The sequence below is a fragment of the Gorilla gorilla genome, chromosome 5, assembly GCF_029281585.2.
Source record: "Gorilla gorilla gorilla isolate KB3781 chromosome 5, NHGRI_mGorGor1-v2.1_pri, whole genome shotgun sequence".
In the NCBI taxonomy this organism is placed as follows: Eukaryota; Metazoa; Chordata; class Mammalia; order Primates; family Hominidae; genus Gorilla; species Gorilla gorilla.
Window position 1 is genome coordinate 109,702,936 of NC_073229.2, and position 18,523 is coordinate 109,721,458.

At 36.8% G+C, this 18,523-nt stretch overlaps 1 protein-coding gene across 21 annotated transcripts in view; it reads right to left on the bottom strand.

The window, feature by feature from the left end:
* The window catches only part of SNX14 (sorting nexin 14), a 99,957-nt gene that overhangs the window by 37,348 nt on the left and 44,086 nt on the right, over positions 1 to 18,523 (bottom strand). For 16 of the 21 annotated variants that reach the window (XM_063707758.1, XM_055391128.2, XM_055391126.2 and 13 more), the window contains 9 exons: positions 17,516 to 17,600; positions 9,534 to 9,690; positions 8,116 to 8,191; positions 7,322 to 7,366; positions 7,133 to 7,213; positions 6,928 to 7,042; positions 3,408 to 3,563; positions 2,985 to 3,109; positions 1,790 to 1,848 (listed from right to left, as the gene is read on the bottom strand). In XM_063707758.1, the coding sequence (XP_063563828.1) occupies positions 1,790 to 1,848; positions 2,985 to 3,109; positions 3,408 to 3,563; positions 6,928 to 7,042; positions 7,133 to 7,213; positions 7,322 to 7,366; positions 8,116 to 8,191; positions 9,534 to 9,690; positions 17,516 to 17,600 (899 nt within the window). The remainder of the gene's footprint in view (positions 1 to 1,789; positions 1,849 to 2,984; positions 3,110 to 3,407; positions 3,564 to 6,927; positions 7,043 to 7,132; positions 7,214 to 7,321; positions 7,367 to 8,115; positions 8,192 to 9,533; positions 9,691 to 17,515; positions 17,601 to 18,523) is intronic. The other 5 variants (XM_063707759.1, XM_055391138.2, XM_055391142.2 and 2 more) reach the window with 1 other exon arrangement.

Consider the following 18,523-nt stretch of genomic DNA (forward strand, 5'->3'; position numbering starts at 1 on the left):
AGGTGATCTGCCTGCCTCGGCCTCCCAAATTGTTGGGATTACAGGCGTGAGCCACCATGCCCGGCCATCTACCAAAGCAGGCTTTTAAGGTCACAGAACCACTTCCCCTTAAATGGTCCTAGAAAAGGGCATGTCATTAGCTCCACGTCCTGGTATGAAACTCCAAACATCTTATGTCTATAAACAGGGATAAATTCTACCTGCTTCTCAAGTATGCCAGTACATTTGAGGAAACTCCTTGGAAAAGAATTCAAATGCAAGAAAAGGCATGTGGCCTGGGCAAAGAATGCTATTTTAAATAGCATGAATATGATTTTTGTTAAATAACGTCTAAGTTTCACGGCTGTAACATAAATTTTTAGGAAAAAGTTACAAAGTGGTATTTTTGCAAATAATCCTAAAGGTATTTCTACCTTTCAGAAAAGTTATTACATGTATACTACTTCTACTGAGGCATTAAATCAGAATTAATATTCAACATTCAAAAAAACATCTATTCCCATAACACTTGGTTATGTCAAGAAATACAGTATATTCTCCTCATGGCTAAGGTTTTCACATTTTCCCTTGTACTAACTATCTAAAACATTGCCCCATTTCTTGACTTATCTACTTTTCTCTTTGTAGTACATATCCAATTTATTTATGTTTATTAGATACTTGCTCAAATTGGAAGGTGTCTAGATGTTTGCGTCAATTTTGTACACATATTAGGTAAATGAAATGATCAGAAATGAAAATGAAAGGTAAATGAAATGATTCATTTACCTTATATATAATAAGTTAAAAGAGTTTCTTAACTTTTTTTTTTTTTTTTTTTTTTTGAAACAGTCTGGCTCTGTCACCCAGGCTGGAGTGCAGTAGCACGATCTTGGCTCATTGCAACCTCCACCTCCTGGGCTCAAACAATTCTTCTGCTTCGCCTCCCAAGTAGCTGGAATTACAGGCATGTGCCACCATGCCCAGCTAATTTTTGTATTTTTAGTAGAGATGGGGTTTCACCACGTTGGCCAGACTGGTCTCAAACTCCTGACCTCAAGTGATCCACCCGTCTCGGCCTCACAAAGTGCTGGGATTACAGGCGTGAGCCACCATGCCCGGCCATTAACATTCTTTCATTGGAAATTCAGAATAGCTTTGTTGATTTGCTATTAAGTGACTTAAAACATATATTTATTCATATGTTTCATGTCTACATTTTATTATTGGAAGGTGTTGAGAGCAAATCTATAAATCTACAGAATAGATTTATAGATTTGATGTCTGTATCAATTTTGTACATGTAACCTTGCAAACACAAATTAGAACACTAATTATCCAGTTTATAAATGGATAAAGATTTTCTCTTCTATTACCTTTCTTTAGGTCATTTAACTGTACACTTAGATTTCCAGAGCCAAAAAAAGAAATAAACATCCCTCCACTTTTGTACCCAGTAAGCACTCTTAAAAAAAAGTTTTCTCTAAAACGTTTAATTCTGAGTTATCTGTGGATGCCACTTATGCATTCAGTCCCTAGTCTCCAATAAAGCTGGTAATCAAAACTAATATATATTCATTATGAGATTAACAAGGCCACATTATGTATCTTGTTAAATTTTTCTAAAAGAATTTCAGGCATTTTCAGATCACCATATAGAATACAGTTCTACAATTCACTAGTAAAATGCCTTGTGTACTCATATAACAACGGAACCACATATTCATTCAGAAAAATAGCTAATAAAGACAATGATGCTATCATAGAATGACCAGCATCAGCAAGTTCAAAAACAAAACATACAACCTACCTGTTCAATTTTGAATTGCGTGTTGGTGATTCTGCACCTCTTAAAAGTTGTCTGAAATACTTTAAAATAACAAATAATAATTATCATTTATTACACTTACAATTAACATTAAAACATGTTACCTTAGTTTACCACTTTCCAGTTTTGGAAAAAAAAAAAGCTATCTCAATCAAGTGAATACAGACATGGTCAACTAGGGTAAGGATGAAAATATTGCAAATGCAGATGATTTCCACAGGTTTGTAAATAATGTGTATACAATGAGATTTCTGCGTCACTGCAGTACTACAAAGCCACTCAGGCATATGGCACACCAGGCAGACCTATTTGGTCCCAATCTATCTACTTACACAAATATAAACAGGTTTTGGTATTGATAATTGTTTTCGCAATTATTATTTTATTTATTCATTTATTTATTTACTTTGAGACAGAGTCTCACTTTGTTGCCCAGGCTGGAGTGCAGTGGTGCGATCTCGGCTCACTGCAAGCTCCGCCTCCCGGGTTGATGCCATTCTCCTGCCTCAGCCTCCCAAGTAGCTGGGACTACAGGCGCCCGCCACCACGCCCAGCTAGTTTTTTGTATTTTTAGTAGAGAAGGGGTTTCAGTGTGTTAGCCGGGACAGTCTCGATCTCCTGACCTTGTGATCCGCCCGCCTCGGCCTCCCAAAGTGCTGGGATTACAGGCCTGAGCCACCACGCCCGGCCTTTGCAATTATTTTTTAATCTTCACTTAATTACATAGTGAAAAAGAATATTCACTTTCTTAATCTTGGTTTTTTTGTTCTGTTTTCTACTGAGACGGAGTCTTGCTCTATCGCCCAGGCTTGAGTGTAGTGGTGTGATCTCAGCTCACTGCAACCTTGGCCTTCTGGGTTCAAGCTATTCTCCTGCCTCAGCCTCCTGAGTAACTGAGATTACAGGCATGTGCCACCACACCCAGCTAATTTTTTCTATTTTTAGTAGAGATGGAGTTTCACCATGTTGGCCAGGTTGGTCTTGAATGCCTGAACTCAAGTGATTCACCCATCTCAGCCTTCCAAAGTGCTGGGATTATAGGCGTGAGCAACTGTGCCCAGTAATCTTGTTTTATTTTTCTATTTATTTTGTTATTTGAATCATTCATCTAATGATATCAAAGCTACTATTAAATTATGTATAAAAATCCTCAAACAAGGTTAATATTTTGACTTACCTCATCACTATGGCAGAACATAGGAGTAAATACATTCTCCAAAAGGGAAAGAACATGTTCATACGCTTCAAAAAGACATCTCATAGTTTGAAGTTTCACAACATCTATGTATGGGCCTTCAGCAACTATTAAAAAAATTCTACTGTAGAAATTATTTATAAATAGCATAAATATATACAGTTCTAAAATGTTTTACTGAAACTCCACTGAAACACACTAGATTGAGAAATCAGACCAACCAAGCTCTAGTTCTGACAAATACATAAAGTATAAATAAGTTTTTTCTTTAAAGCTTTCATCTCATTAGTAAAATAGAATAATAGCTGTCCATGTACTGCAGCTAGCCACTGCAATAATAAACAGAAAATAAATGGGAAAACTGTAAGAGTGCTAAATAAGTCATTCTTATCGTCTTTGACTTACTTCTTTGAATCTCTTCTACAATGAAGGGATCAAATCTAATTTTGTCAATACTTTCATCCAAACAGTATGTTTTATAAATCTTCTGCAATTCTTCATGAAGAGACAGCATTTCATCATTTGATAATTCTGGTCGTAAAATTCTATCATTAAATTCCTCTAACAAATGAGGGAATGAATAAGAAAAAATAATTTTAATATAAAATTATTCATAAAAACTTCATAGTCCCATTCTAATTGTAGCCAATACTAACAGCAGCAATTAGAAGCAATCTAATTCATCTAAGTTTTTAAAAAATATTTGAGAATAAAATACTCAATAAAAGAAAAATGCAATCAACCAGTTTTTATATATTAATAGAAAATATGTAAATACATAAATACCAATACAAATTTTGCTAAAATTCAAAACACTAAACACACTTCTAACAGTTTCCTTAAAGAATATTGAATTTATTATACCAAAAGTCTTTTATTATTTTGAGATCTGACTTACTAAATAAAAATAAAAACGAAGACTTTTTTTAGTCCCAATCAATGTTTTTAAACAATATTTCTCTCTATAATGAACGCTGCAAACTAGTGGCAGAACTGAGTTTGAACAAATGAATGTTTATTCCAAAATAAAAGATGGTAGTATTACGATAGCCAAAATACCAATTGCTTTTTCTTTTTATTTCAGGATGTGTTAATAAGGAGTTTACCTTTTACTTCTTAATCATTCAAACTGAAACATAAAGGGGAAAAAAGGGAGTTAAAAAAAAAAGCTGGAATACAGGATATAAGATTTGTGAGGCAATAGAATATAATTGCCATTTCTGTATGAGTTAACATGCATATAACTGGAGTTGTTAAAGAAGAGAAAATGGGGCAGGATATTTGAAAAGACAGCCAGGAATTTTCAAAATTGATTAAAGGTCAGGTGTGGTGGCTCATGCCTGTAATCCCAGCACTTTGGGAGGCTGAGGCAGGAGGATCGCTTGAGCCCAGGAGTTTGAGACCAGCCTAGGCAACATAGTGAGACTCAGTCTCTACAAAGAAATTAGCCAGGCATGGTGGTGTTCACCTGTAGTCCCAGCTACTTCGGAGGCTGAGGAAAGAGGATGATTGAGCTCAGGAAGTTGAGGCTGTATTTCGTGAGCCATGATCATGCCATCTTTTCAGACACACAAAAGCTAAGAAAATTTATCTCCAGCATATTTGTATTTTAAGAACTGTGAAAATGATTTCTTTCAGCAGAAAGAAACAATATTAGAAAACTGGTTCTGCAGAAAGAAATGAAGAGCACCAGGACAGTAAATATGCCAATAATTGTAAGAACCTTTAAAAATGAATGTGTGTGTGCATTCCACACATGTGTAGAAGCCTGATGACTAGTGAAGAAATAATGTACTGTGGTTTTATAGCCTATGCAGAATTAAAATACATGACAACAGGAGCACAATAGGCAGGAGAGGATGCTCTGAGGTACACTGAGGTTCTTACATTGCTCCTGAAGCAGTAAAATGTTTTTAAATTAGGACTATGATAAATGAAAAAAAAAATCTCTGATCAATCAAAAAAGTAACAGAACACACTCAAAAAAATAGGAAAGATAAAATACTAAAAAAATAACCTCAAGAAAGGCAGCAAAGGAGAAAAAGAAAGGCAAAGAATATACAGGACAAATATAAAACAAACACCAAGATGTAAGGCCTAACAATAAAACACATAATAAATATATCAAGTGTAAATGTACTACAGATACCAATTAAAAAGCAAAGATTACTAAATTAGGTTTTTTTAAAGCGAGAGCAACTACGTGCTGCTTACTAGAAATACATTAAACATTTCAATCAGATAGAAAAAGATATACAAATGAACACTCAAATATAAAGAAAGATGATGTGGCTATATTAACATCAGACAAAGTAGACTTCAAGACTGAAAATTACCAAAGATAAAAGAGGAGCATTTTATAATGATAAAAGGATAAATTCATTAAGAAGATACAATGTGTCTTAAATGTGTCTGCACCTAATAATGAAGTTTAAAAGATATATGTATTCATACAATGGAATACCACTCAGCAAAGAACAAACTACATATTTATTTATTTATTTATTTTTGAGACAGAGTCTCACTCTGTCACCCAGGCTGGAGTGCAGTGGCATGATCTCGGCTCACTGCAACCTCCACCTCTCAAGTTCAAACAATTCTCCTGCCTCAGCCTCCTGAGTAGTTGCGATTACAGGCATGAGCCAACACGCCCAGCTAATTTTTGTATTTTTGTCGAGACAGGGTTTCACTATGTTGCCCAGGTTGGTCTCGAACTCCTGACTTCAAGTGATCCACCTGCCTCGGCCTCCCGAAGTGCTGGGATTGTAAGCATGAGCCACTGCGCCTTGCCCAAACTACTTATTTAGACAAAAACACACATGAACTTTAAAAAGCATTATCCTGAGTGAAGGAAGCTAGGCACAAAGGAGTACATATTATGTGATTCAATTTATATAAAAAAATTACACAGGCAAAACTAATCTGTGCTGAGAGAAATGAGACCAGTGATTGCTTTGGCAGGAGTAAGGGAAAGAGTGGATCTCTTGGGAAGGATCCTAAGGGAATTTTCTGGACTGATGGAAATAAATGTTCTAGATCTTGATAAAGATGCAGGTTACATGGATGTACACACATGCAAAACTGATCAAACTATACATTTAAATTCCATGTGTTTCACTATATAAATTATACCTCATGTTTTAAAGTTATATTTTAAAAAGAAATTAAATGCATTAAAAATAATATTTTCATAGTCTATAAAGTTTCTTATAAATTCAATAATCTGTAATGCTAGAGAGCTTATAATCAAAATGAGGCATTCTTACATTTGATAATTTAATCAAAACAATCCTTTATAAAAACTGTGAAAAAGTGATATTGACAGGGGCTACAGTTTGGGTTTTTAATATATTTTCATTATACTGTACTTTTAGTAGTTTTTTTTTTTCTGCTACTAGGATTTGAATGAAGTTAGTGACAGATTATTTCCCAATCTGGAAAGGAGTGGGCACTTGAGAGAAACCCACAGATGCTCTTAGAAAATCAAGTATATGGCCAGGCGTGGTGGCTCACACCTGTAACCCCAGCACTTTGGGAGGCCGAGGTGGGTGGATCACCTGAGGTCGGGAATTCAAGACCAGCCTGACCAACATGGAGAAACCCCGTCTCTACTAAAAATACAAAATTAGCTGGGGTGGTGGCACATGCCTGTAATCCCAGCTACTCGGGAGACTGAGGCAGGAGAATCGCTTGAACCCGGGAGGCGGAGGTTGTGGTGAGCCGAGATCACACCATTGCACTCCAGCCTGGGCAACGAGAGTGAAACTCCGCCTCAAACAAAAACAAAAAAAAAAAAAAGGAAATCGAGTATATGAAATTTAGTACAATGATAGATGGGTACCACAACACCAGATCTGATTTAAAATATTCAAATACATTAAAAGGTTTAAAAATTGCTTTCGTAAAATACACAGGTAAGCCTCACCCACAGTCAAACAAAACTGCAACACATGCACTGCGCCTTCTTGTTTCAGAAAGTTCATAAAACGAAATAAAAGATCTTGTTGCTCTCTGATTTGCTTCAGTTCTAACTTCAGCACCTTGATATAAGAGAAAGATTAAGTTTAAGCTATATAAATGAGTTCTAAAATTGTTTATATCAAAAAGGTGTTATTGCTGAAAATTCTTACAGATGGCTTTTTATTTCTAGGTTCTGCAAATTTCTGCAAGAATGGAACCAAAGGAGAAGCCGGTTCAGTTGCTTTTTCAGGCTTTGAAAGAAAGAGAATTATTAACTCAGTAAAATTCCCACTTGATTTGACATACAAAATCAAAATTCAATGCAATCTGAAGTGTTTTCTAATATATTCAATACTCACTGGACTGTCATCTATGAAGATGATAAGCAAATGATTCACAGTATCCTAGTGGAAAATAATAAACATAAGTCAAAATAATTCCACTACTGTATTCTCCCCAGAATTCTCATAACTTGTATCATATTATGTAAGTTTCTAGAAAAATGAAAAAATAAATGGAGCAGTGGCAAAAAATCTGCACATACGTATTACAGCAGGAGTTTTTTTACATCTACAAAAGAGGTTCTTAACCTTTGTGAAAATGGGCAAATAAAAGCTATTCTGATTTTGGCATTTAAAATATTTCTAAATCATTCTTGTTTCTTCAAAATCTCACTGGATCAAAGGTAGAAGCATCCAAAGTGTCCATCAATGGATGAACAGATAAGCAAAACACGTTATACACATACAATGAAATATTACTCAGCCTTGAAAAGGAAGGAAATTCTGACACAGCTACAACATGGATGAACCTTGAAGACACTATGCTAAGTGAAATAAGCCAGTCACAAAAAGACTAATACTTATGATTCCACTTATATGTGGTACCCAGAGTAGTCAAATTCATGGAGACAGAAAGCAGAATGGTGGTTGCCAGGGGGGGCTGGAGGCAGGAAGGAATGAGGAGTTATTGTTAACAGATGCCGAGTTTCAATTTCATAAGATGAAGAGTTCTGGAGATGGGGAATGGGGATGGTTGCACAACAATATGAATGTTTTCAGTATCACTGACTGTATACATAAAAATGTTTAAGATACTAGATGTTATATTAAGTGTAATTTGTAACAATTTAAAAAAAAATTTTAAGTCTTACTGGATCAGCTAGGAAATCCAAAGAAGGAAGGAACACAGAGCCAGACAGAATCTCTCTTATAAGTAAGGTCAGAGATCTGGAAAAAGAAATAATAATAATTGTTTATATTTAGTGATTTATATTAGTTCTTAACTTTCAAGTGCATATGAATTACCTAAGGATCTTGTTAAAATGGAGACTATAATTCAGTAGGTCTTGGTTAGGCCCTAAAATTCTGCATTTCTAATAAACTCTCAACCAATGTTCATGCTACTGGTTTGCAGACCACACGTTGAATAGCAAAGAGTTAGAGTTCTTACTTGGCTAAAATAGAATATTACTTAAGAGAAGAAAAAGTATTCCCTTAACAGGAGGAACTTGGGGGACATTAGGAAATACTCTCTGTTGGCCGGGTGGGGTGGCTCACGCCTGTAATCCCAGAACTTTGGGTGGCCGAGGCAGGGGGATCACAAGGTCAGGAGTTCGAGACCAGCCTGGCCAACATGATGAAACCCCGTCTCTACTAAAAATACAAAAATTAGCTGGGCATGATGGTGCACGCCTGTAATCCCAGCTAATAGGGAGGCTGATGCAGGAGAATCGCTTGAATCCGGCAGGCGGAGGTTGCAGTGAGCCGAGATCACACCACTGAACTCCAGCCTGGGCAACAGAGCAAGACTCTGTCTCAAAAATAATTAAAAAAAAAAAAAAAAAAAGAAAATACTTCCTAAGAATACTTAAATGTTTAATATATATTTAAATTAATGTTTAATGTAATTACCTTATAATCATATTTACTATTATAAACTAGTCTAGTATAAAAATCATGTAATCAAAATATTAAAATATTTTTAAGAACCCCATAAAAATTTTAAACAAAAAGTAGTATTTAAAGTACATCACTTTAAATATCACTAAAAATAAGCCACGGTTACTCCTCTAAGGGTTATTAGGGTAAGAGTAACAAGGTAACTTACGGAATAATCTAAACATGCTCCAGCCAGAAAAAGGGAGAACAGACTAGATGACCTCCAATTCTTTTTCCCAGCTGGATACCTTGAAACATAAACTCATCTATATAGTTTGTTCAAATGTTTCTGCCTATTATAGTTATAATGTGCATGTCTTTAAAGGGGAACACCAATGAAATAAAATATAATGGCATAAAAAAATTAATTTTATTCATATTTATATTTTATGTCCAAGATCAGTTTTAAAGAAAAATTCTAAGCTACACAACACACCACAAATAGCACTTAAATTGGCATTTTAAGACCATAATTAATAAATTATATATTAATAACTTAATAAATGTTTTCAAATGAAAAGCTATTCATAGGCTAACCTCAAATTTTAGCATACGCCTATCATAACCAAAAATAGCAATATACATACGGCATGTTATGCAAATACTATTATATTGTCTAGTCTTTTTATACCTGCAGTCTGTTGCTTTAGGAGGCAAAATATAAGGAAAAAGCAGTTCAGTAAGTTTCCTTAAATAGTGCAATTCATCTCTTCGACTTCTCAAAGCAACATGAAGCTCTGGACCATATTCTTCTAAAGCAGCTTGCTGTAAAAACTCTGTATTTTTTACTATAGAGATTAAAGATAAATATTGAAACAAGTTAAGTGACATTAAATAATTTCGGTCATTTCCACTAACAAATAGAAGAGCATGGGCTGGGCGTGGTGGCTCATGCCTGTAATCCCAGCACTTTGTGAGGCCGAGGCAGGCAAATCGCTTGAGGCCAGGAGTTCGAGACCAGCCTGGCCAACATGGCGCAATCCCGTCTCTACAAAAAATATAAAATTAGCCAGGCATGGGGGCACACGACTGTAGTCCCAGCTACTCAAGAGGCTGAGGCAGGAGAATTGCTTGAACCCAGGAGGCGGAGGTTGCAAGGTTGCAGTGAATGGAGATGTTTCCCAAAAAAATATGTAACGAAGTCATTCCTTTCCTAGCCTCTTTTCAATGTGCATTCTTTACTAGAAGCCTGCTTAGTTTGCAATAAATTGATAAATGGACCCTTTGCAAACAAGAATTTAAACTTACGTCTCTACAAGTTATATAAAATAATAGCAAATGATTAAGTGGAAAAAATTAGAGAAAACAACTTTTACAACTTCTAGCACACATAAGGCTTTGGTTGCCAAATCCTGTATCTTCTTTCTCCTCTCCAAAAGCAAAAACTATCTTACTCAAAATTATTATTATTATCATTATTATTTTGAGACAAGGTCTCGCTCCGTCACCCAGGCTGGAGGTATGCACTGGTGTGATCTCAGCTCACTGTAGTCTCGACCTCCTTGGCTCAAGTGATCCTCCCACTTGAGCCTCCAGAGTAGCTGGGCCCACAGGCGGGTACTCCTGTGCCCGGCTAATTTTTGTATTTTTTGTGGAGATGGGGTTTTGTCATGTTGCCCAGGCTGGTCTCAAACTTCTGAACTGAAGCAATCTGCTCACTTCGGCCTCCCAAATTGCTGGGATTATAGGCCTCAAAATTCTTTTTTTTTTTTTTTTGAGGCAGAGTTTCTCTCTTATCCCCCAGGCTGGAACGCAATGGCATGATCTCAGTTCATTGCAACCTCCACCTCCCAGGTTCAAGCAATTCTGCCTCAGCCTCCCGAGTAGCTGGGATTACAGGCACCGGCCACCACGTCCAGCTAATTTTTATATTTTTTGTAGAGACGGGGTTTCACCATGTTGGCCAGGCTGGTCTGGAACTCCTGACTTCATGTGATCCACCCACTTCGGCCTCCCAAAGTGCTGGGATTACAGGCATGAGCCACTGCGCCTTGCCTCAAAATGCTTTAATTGCATCTGCTTTCACATCCAAGTAACCTTTTAAAGCACTTACACTATCAAAATACGCCCTCAGCCCTCAGACAAAATGGACTCCCCCTAGCTGAGAAACTGAAATTTAAAATAGATCCAGACTACCATAGCTCGTGAGGAAGCAGTTATATACTCTGTGTTCTCAGAAAGATGCTATGAAACTTTTTCATACGACTTCCCTTTCTACAATCAAGCAAAACCAGTTCCTGCTGTTGGGAGCCAAGATGAACTGTGGCTGGAAACTCCCTCCCGCTAGAAGCCATTTCAAAGAAACATCTGTCAGATTCCTGGTTTGGGGCCTGGAAACCAACCAATCAGGGCTCACCTAAACCAACCAATATAAGCTCACCTGTCCCAGCCAATCAGGATTCAGCTGTATCAACCAATCAGAACTCAGCTGCACTGACCAATCAGATTTTAATCCTTCATCTGCATAAACAGGCCTGATTGAGAACCTGGGAAGGAACTTTTGCTATGAAACCAGAACTCTTTGTTCTCTGGAATGCAGCCTTGTTTCACACTGAAGGCTATGTTTTCCTGGTTTGCAAACTGTTCCCTGAAACAAAGTCTCTTTACTCTCAAATTCCTTTTCAGAGAACTTGTGTTCACAATAGAATCTGGCTTCACTGGTTAAGCTCTGGATCTTCTGCCCCGTGCAGAGGACATAGGAAATATAAAACTATTTAAAGTAGAAACCCATGAAAGGATAGATTTCTTAATAAATACTGATGACAAAAGTTATGTTAGCAAAGTTTTTTTTAGACCTGGCAATAACTAGTATTTTCAAATGTAAAATTAATAGTATTGTCTCCTTTTTATAGACCTCAAAAGACTAAGTGGAAAGGCAAGTGATGCTTTTCCCTTTCTGCATTCTGTGCAGTTTTCAAATCATGGAGTCTGTGTTGGGAATCTTAACCCTAATTCAATAGCATTTATTTTAGAACTATTTCCTTCTGTTTTTATTGAAATAGAATGCAAGCATATTCATACACAAAAAAAGGCATTATATGCATTGCAACAGTGTGAGTACTGAGATGGAGCAGCAATCCCTCTTAGGGGCCTGCTAGGACCCCCAGCATGAAAATAAAGAAAAAACTTATGAGTCCCAAGGGGAAATTGCAGGCACCTAAGCTAGCCCTACAACCAGCAATTAGGAAAGTGAGTGAATAACCTGATAAACAAGAAAATAATAACATAAACAATTGCCCCAAGTAAGCCAGAGTCACAAGATGTTTGGTTCCCTACAGAAACTAAAGATAAAATTATAACATATATCTTTGAATTATTTTTCAGAAACCTGGACCCCCATTAGATAGAAAATGCCAACCACTGTCATGTAGACCTCAGACAAGGAGGAATTGAGGACTGAACTCTAACCACCGTTCTTTGTTCTAAATTTCTTCCTGAGGGGCCTGGAGAGAGTTACACCCACAGGCCAAGGCTTAACATTCCTTTCTGCTAACCCCAGGTTTTTAGACAAAGCCTTGCTTTCTTAACCAATGCAAACCAAAGACTCTGAATCCACCTGTCACTTGTAAGCCCTCACTCACTTCAAGATATCCCCGCTTTCTGAGTCAACCCATGTATAACCCTTTATGTACTGACTTACAATTTTACATGTAATTTTGCTTTCTTGAAATTTACCCCAAGTCTAAAAACCCTTGCTTGTATGCCACTGGAGAATTCAGGTCGTAAGCATTAGCTGCCTGTTCTCCTTGTTAGCAATAAATGCCTCACGTTCCCTTGCTGAAAATCCCAGTGTCAGTGCTTGCTTTTTTTCTGCACACTGGGCAAGCAGACCCGAGTTCAGTTTGGCAACAGTACTAAGAAGGTAAATCAAGGCTATCTGCATTTGTGGGTTTAAAGCGGGATTAGCAAAGAACATAGTTTTTGTAAAAAACGCATTTTAAATTATTCGTCAAGCTTTTCTCCATTAGAATTTGGGGCATGGGTCTTTTAGAAATTTGTATCGTGAGCATAAAAGTCAGAAATCTCTGCACAGTATCTTAGCACAGTAAGCTGTGCTAAGTCCCAGCTCTGCTTCTTTACTGATAAGATTTTGAACGAATGAAACAATCCCTTTGAGCCTTAGAATCTGTATCAGGCCAGGCGCCCGTGGCTCACGCCTGTAATCCCAGCACCTTAGGAGGCCAAGGCGGACGGATCATGAGGTCAGGAGATCGAGACCATCCTGGCTAACACGGTGAAACCCCGTCTCTACTAAAAATACAAAAAAAGTTAGCCGGGGATGATGGCAGGCGCCTGTAGTCCCAGCTACTCGGGAGGCTGAGGCAGGAGAATGGCGTGAACCCGGGAGGCGGAGCTTGCAGTGAGCCGAAATCGCGCCACTGCACTCCAGCCTCGGCGACAGAGCAAGACTCCGTCTCCAAAAAAAAAAAAAAAGAATCTGTATCAGTAAACGGTTATTAACACTGAAAAGTCATAATGTAATATAGATAAGTAATTACAATATTTGGTGTGATTAAGCATTCACACATAATATATAAATTAAATCACCAGATTGGAATCTACTCAGCACCTGTCAGACATAAGGGATTTTTTAAATCCAAGGTGATAAGAAATTAAAGGAAGCAGGCAAAATATTTTAAAGTGGGGGAAAACACCTTAACTGGGAATATAAGCAAAACAGAGTGCTGGAATACAAAGCATGGATTAATCTCCACTGATCACCAGTATATTTAATGCCTATCAGTTGGCAGTTTTCAGAACACAAAAGGAAAGGTCCACAAAATCCATGATAAAGAGATATCTTCAGGTTGAAAGTCTGGAGTAAGGTCCCACACAATCATTATCCAATTTAAGTTTTATATATATATATATATATATATATATGTAGCTATACATATGTATATAAATGTTGAATATACACATATATTCATATATTTCATATACACACATGTGTATATATATACACACACATATATATATTCAACATTTCTAAGAGCCATGGAAGTACTTACATAGACAACTTCTATATAATGCCTATTCTCAAGAAGAAGATTAAGCAGAGAATGCCAAGACAGTAAAGACAACTATGGATGAAGAAATGAAACTTTACTTCCTGAATTATGCTCACATGTAGAGCCAAAGAACTTAGAAAACAAATTTATACATTAAATGAAAAATCAAAAATCTGAAAACTTTTTTTATAAGTCTAATTTACTATCATGATATTTAGAACACTGGGATCTTGGGATAAAATAAGAGCCCTCCTAATTCTCTGAGCCTTTATTTCCATGGACTTCATTAATTATGATGATTACAATGTTATTAATGAATGCAATCTAGCATTTTAGGGTGACTTTATAATTGAGGATGATTTTTTTACATGAATAGTAGCAAATTAGCAACCCCTCTCACAAAAATTCAATGATAAATTTTAGTCAAATTAGTTTATATTTATATCATTCTCCTTTTTTCTTTCTTTTTTTCAGACAGGGTCTTGCTCTGTTGCCCAGGCTGGAGTGTAATTGGGTGATCACAGCTCACTGCAGTCTCAAACTCCTGGGCTCTAGAAATCCTCCTGCTTCAGCCTCCCAAGTAGCTAGGACTTACAGGCACATGCCACCACACTCAGCTAATTTTTTAATTTTTTTGTAGAGACAGGGTATCACTGTGTTGCCCAGGCTTGTGTCAAACTCCTAGGCTCAAGTGATCCTCCAGCTTCAGCCTTCCGAAGTGCTGGGATTACCAATGTGATATATATATAACGTCACTCTCATAGAGACAAAGCAATTTGGGGATTTTACTAAACTCATCAATTCTACTAAAATTTAAAAGATGATTCCATTTATTCATAGTCTGAGAGGCTTCTTGTCTTTGTCTTTAGAACAAAATTAAAACTGTATTAAAAATACTTCCCCCGCACAAAAACCTACAAATGCTTATAACAGCATTATTTATAATTGCCAAAAATTGGACCAAGATGTCCTTCAATTGGTGAATGGATAAACAAAGTGCGGTATATCCGTACAATGGAAAATAATTGAGTAGTAAAAAGAAATGGGTTATCAAGCCATGAAAAGATAGAGGTTAAATGTATATTGCTAAGTGAAAGAAATCCATCTGAAACATACTGTATGATTCCAACTATATAACATTCTGGAAACGTCAAAACTGTAGAGACAATAAAAAGATCAGTGGTTGCCAGGGATTCCCAGAGGAAAGAAGGATGAACAGAGAAAGCACAGGGGATTTTTAGGGCAGTGAAACTATTCAGTATGCTACTGTAATGATGAATACATGATTATACATTTGTCAAAATCCATAGAATGCACAATGTAAAGAGCAAAACCTAATGAGGCCAGGCGCGGTGGCTCATGCCTGTAATCTCAGCATTTTGGGAGGCCAAGGCGTGTGGATCAGCTGAGGTCAGGAATTCGAGACCAGCCTGGTCAACATGGTGAAACCTCATCTCTACTAAAAATACAAAATAGCCAAGCGTGGTGGTGCATGCCTGTAATCCCAGCTACTCGGGAGGCTGAGGCAGGAGACTCACTTGAACCTGGGAAGTGGAGGTTGCAGTGAGCTGAGATTGTGCCATTGGTCTCCAGACTGGGCAACTAGAGCGAAACTGCGTCTCAAAAAAACAAAAAACACCAAAAATCTAAACTACAGACTTTAGTTAATAATGATGTATCAATATTGGTACATTGATTATAACAAATGTATCAAGTAATGTAAGATGTTAATACTAGGAAAAAGTGAGAGTACATGAGAACTCACTGTACTTTCTGCTCAATAATTCTGTGAATGCAAAATTGCTCTAAAACATAAAATCTACTGATTTAAAGAAAAATACTTTTCCTATACATTCTTCTGACAGTAAAGTAGCCTTTACAACACAACAATTAAGTTATGTGTACTTGGCCAGGCACAGTGGCTCACACCTGTTATCTCAGCACTTTGGGAGGCCGAGGCAGGCGGATTGCTTGTGCCCAAGATGTTGAAACCAGCCTGAGCAACATAGTGAGACCTCATCTCTGAAAGAAAAAAAATTTTTTTTTAATTTAAAAAGAAAAAGAAAGTTATGCGTACTCAAACTCTTTCACATTCATCTTTTTTTTTTTTTTTTGAGATAGAGTCTTGCTCTATCACCCAGGCTGGAGTGCAGTGGCACGATTTCTGCGCACCACAACCTCTGCCTCCTGGGTTCAAGTCATTCTCCGGCCTCAGCCTCCTGAGTAGCACCACCACGCCTGGCTAATTTTTGTATTTTTAGTAGACATGGGTTTCACCATGTTGGCCAGGCTGGTCTCAAACTCCTGACCTCAAGTGAGCTGCCCACCTCAGCCTCCCAAAGTGCTGGGATTACAGGCATGAGCCACCATGCCCAACCTCAACCTTTTTTTAAACTATGTTGAAAGTAAAATTATTTTTACTTGTTATAAGATGAACACAGAATAATTTTTAAATATATAATTTAAAATAATTCTCATATCTGAGGAACTATTCATATCAAAGGGTAAATAAACTAATAATTTCATTTAACTTCAAATCTACCTATAGCATAATTTCCCAAAATGTTTTTTGATTAAAATAATTGATACTATGTGGGGGGAAAAAATGGTTCCATGCTCAAATGAATTTGGAACATGCTAGGTTAAAGTTAAAGCTATTTCACTGCTGTAGGACTACCCAAAGCTTTTAGTGTACTCCTACCTATGGGAATTTCTACAAGGGGAATACAATAAACAAAAAATATGACCGTGAAACCTCTTCTGGTCATATGGTCATGTGTGTAGAGTGGTACTCTGCAGAACACACTTCAGAAACCACTGACAAAAAAGAATACCAAATGCGAATACAAGGAAAATCTCGGTTTCACGAACTAAGTACAGTGCAAAGAAGTAGTTTTGTTAAAAAGAAACATTTTAGAGCTTGATCTTAGAGCATGAAAAGTCTCAAATGAGGATTCCACTCATTCATTCAGAAAAGATCCTGCAGGATATGGTAAGAAGGAAAGGAGGAAAGGAAAGAAGGGAAAACATTTAATGAACATATGCTATGTGCAAATCATGACAGTAAAAAGGACAGAACATACATGAGAAGCAGCAAGCAGGTCATCCTGGCCAAAGCATAATATAGTGAAAGACAAGACTAGATCTAATATCTGACTAGATAGAAAAGGATTTAAATACACAGTTTAGATGCTATGACAGTCACTAAATTTGTTTTTTTTAGTAGAAAGACAACATGAGACTTGTCATATCATAAAAGTAACCTTGTAGCAATATAAAGGATGGGCTGGAATAGGTCAAAACCATTGAAACCATTAAGGAGAAAGGGTGAAGAGAAATGAAAGATACTTCAGAGAAATAGATTACCATTCAAAACTGATTAAGAGTGTCAATAGTAAAGTTAACTTTTATTTTAATTTTTAAAGGCTCTCAAGTTTTCACACATTAACAAACTACTGAAAGAGATTTCAGTTTAAGAGAATACTCTCGCATCAACTGTGAATATATAAGTTAATTAATCAGTACTCATAGTTAGATATTTCGGGTGAAAATTGGTGTATAAAAACAAAATTACTCAAACTGTAGTAGAAAACTGTATTACCTTTCTGTCTGGCTTTAACTATCACTTCTATATGCTTCATTGCTGCTTTTAATAGTTTCTTGGTTATAATAGATGGAATATCCACCTAGAAAAATTCAACATTAAAACTTTTAAAATAATTATCACTAAGTTACAATGGCAGGTACACTACAATTATGATATTGGAATATATCTTAAAAATTAGAAGTATTCAGAATCTTTCAAAAATAACACTTTATATTCCTGCATCATACTAACTGTAACATTAGATAATTTTTTTACCCACAGTACTGAAAATTAATCTTAATATGTATACCTTAAATACTAAATCTTTCCCACAAAATAGTATCTTTACTCCTAGCTTCTTTACGTGTTCTTTGTATTAAATGCATTCAAGGAAAACTCCAGTAACTTATTATCCCTTTGATGCTGTACATTTGTGATTAGTAAGAAATTAGTTGAAAATGAACTTCTTCATTCAGCTTACAAGATAAATCCTGGTTTGTTTTTTGGGTTTTTGTTGTTTTTTGAGACAGGGTCTCACAGCGGCTGCCCAGGCTGGAGAGCAGTGGCACCATCTCACTGCAGTCTCAGTCTCCCGGGCTCAGGTGATTCTCCCACCTCAGCCTCCCGGGTAGCTGGGAATACAGGCGCATGCCACCACGCCCAGCTAATTTTTTGTAGTTTTTAGTAGAAACGGGGTTTCGCCATGTTGCCCAGGCTGGTCTCCAACACCTGGACTCAAGTAATCCACCCACCTCAGCCTCCCAACAGCCTCCCAAAGTGCTGGGATTAAAGGCATTAGCCACCATGCCCAGCATGAATCCTGGTTTCAAGATATATGGAAACACCCTATTTTAGAATAAAATTAAGTTTCATCATTCCCCACCAAGATTTTTCAACCTAAAGGCTAGAAGCTGCAGTGATCATGGTAGGTTAGTGAGGGAGGGCTGAGGGCTTATATGCACACACAGAAAACAGGAAAAAAAAAAAACTAAAAATAAATTATAAATAAATCAACAAAACGCA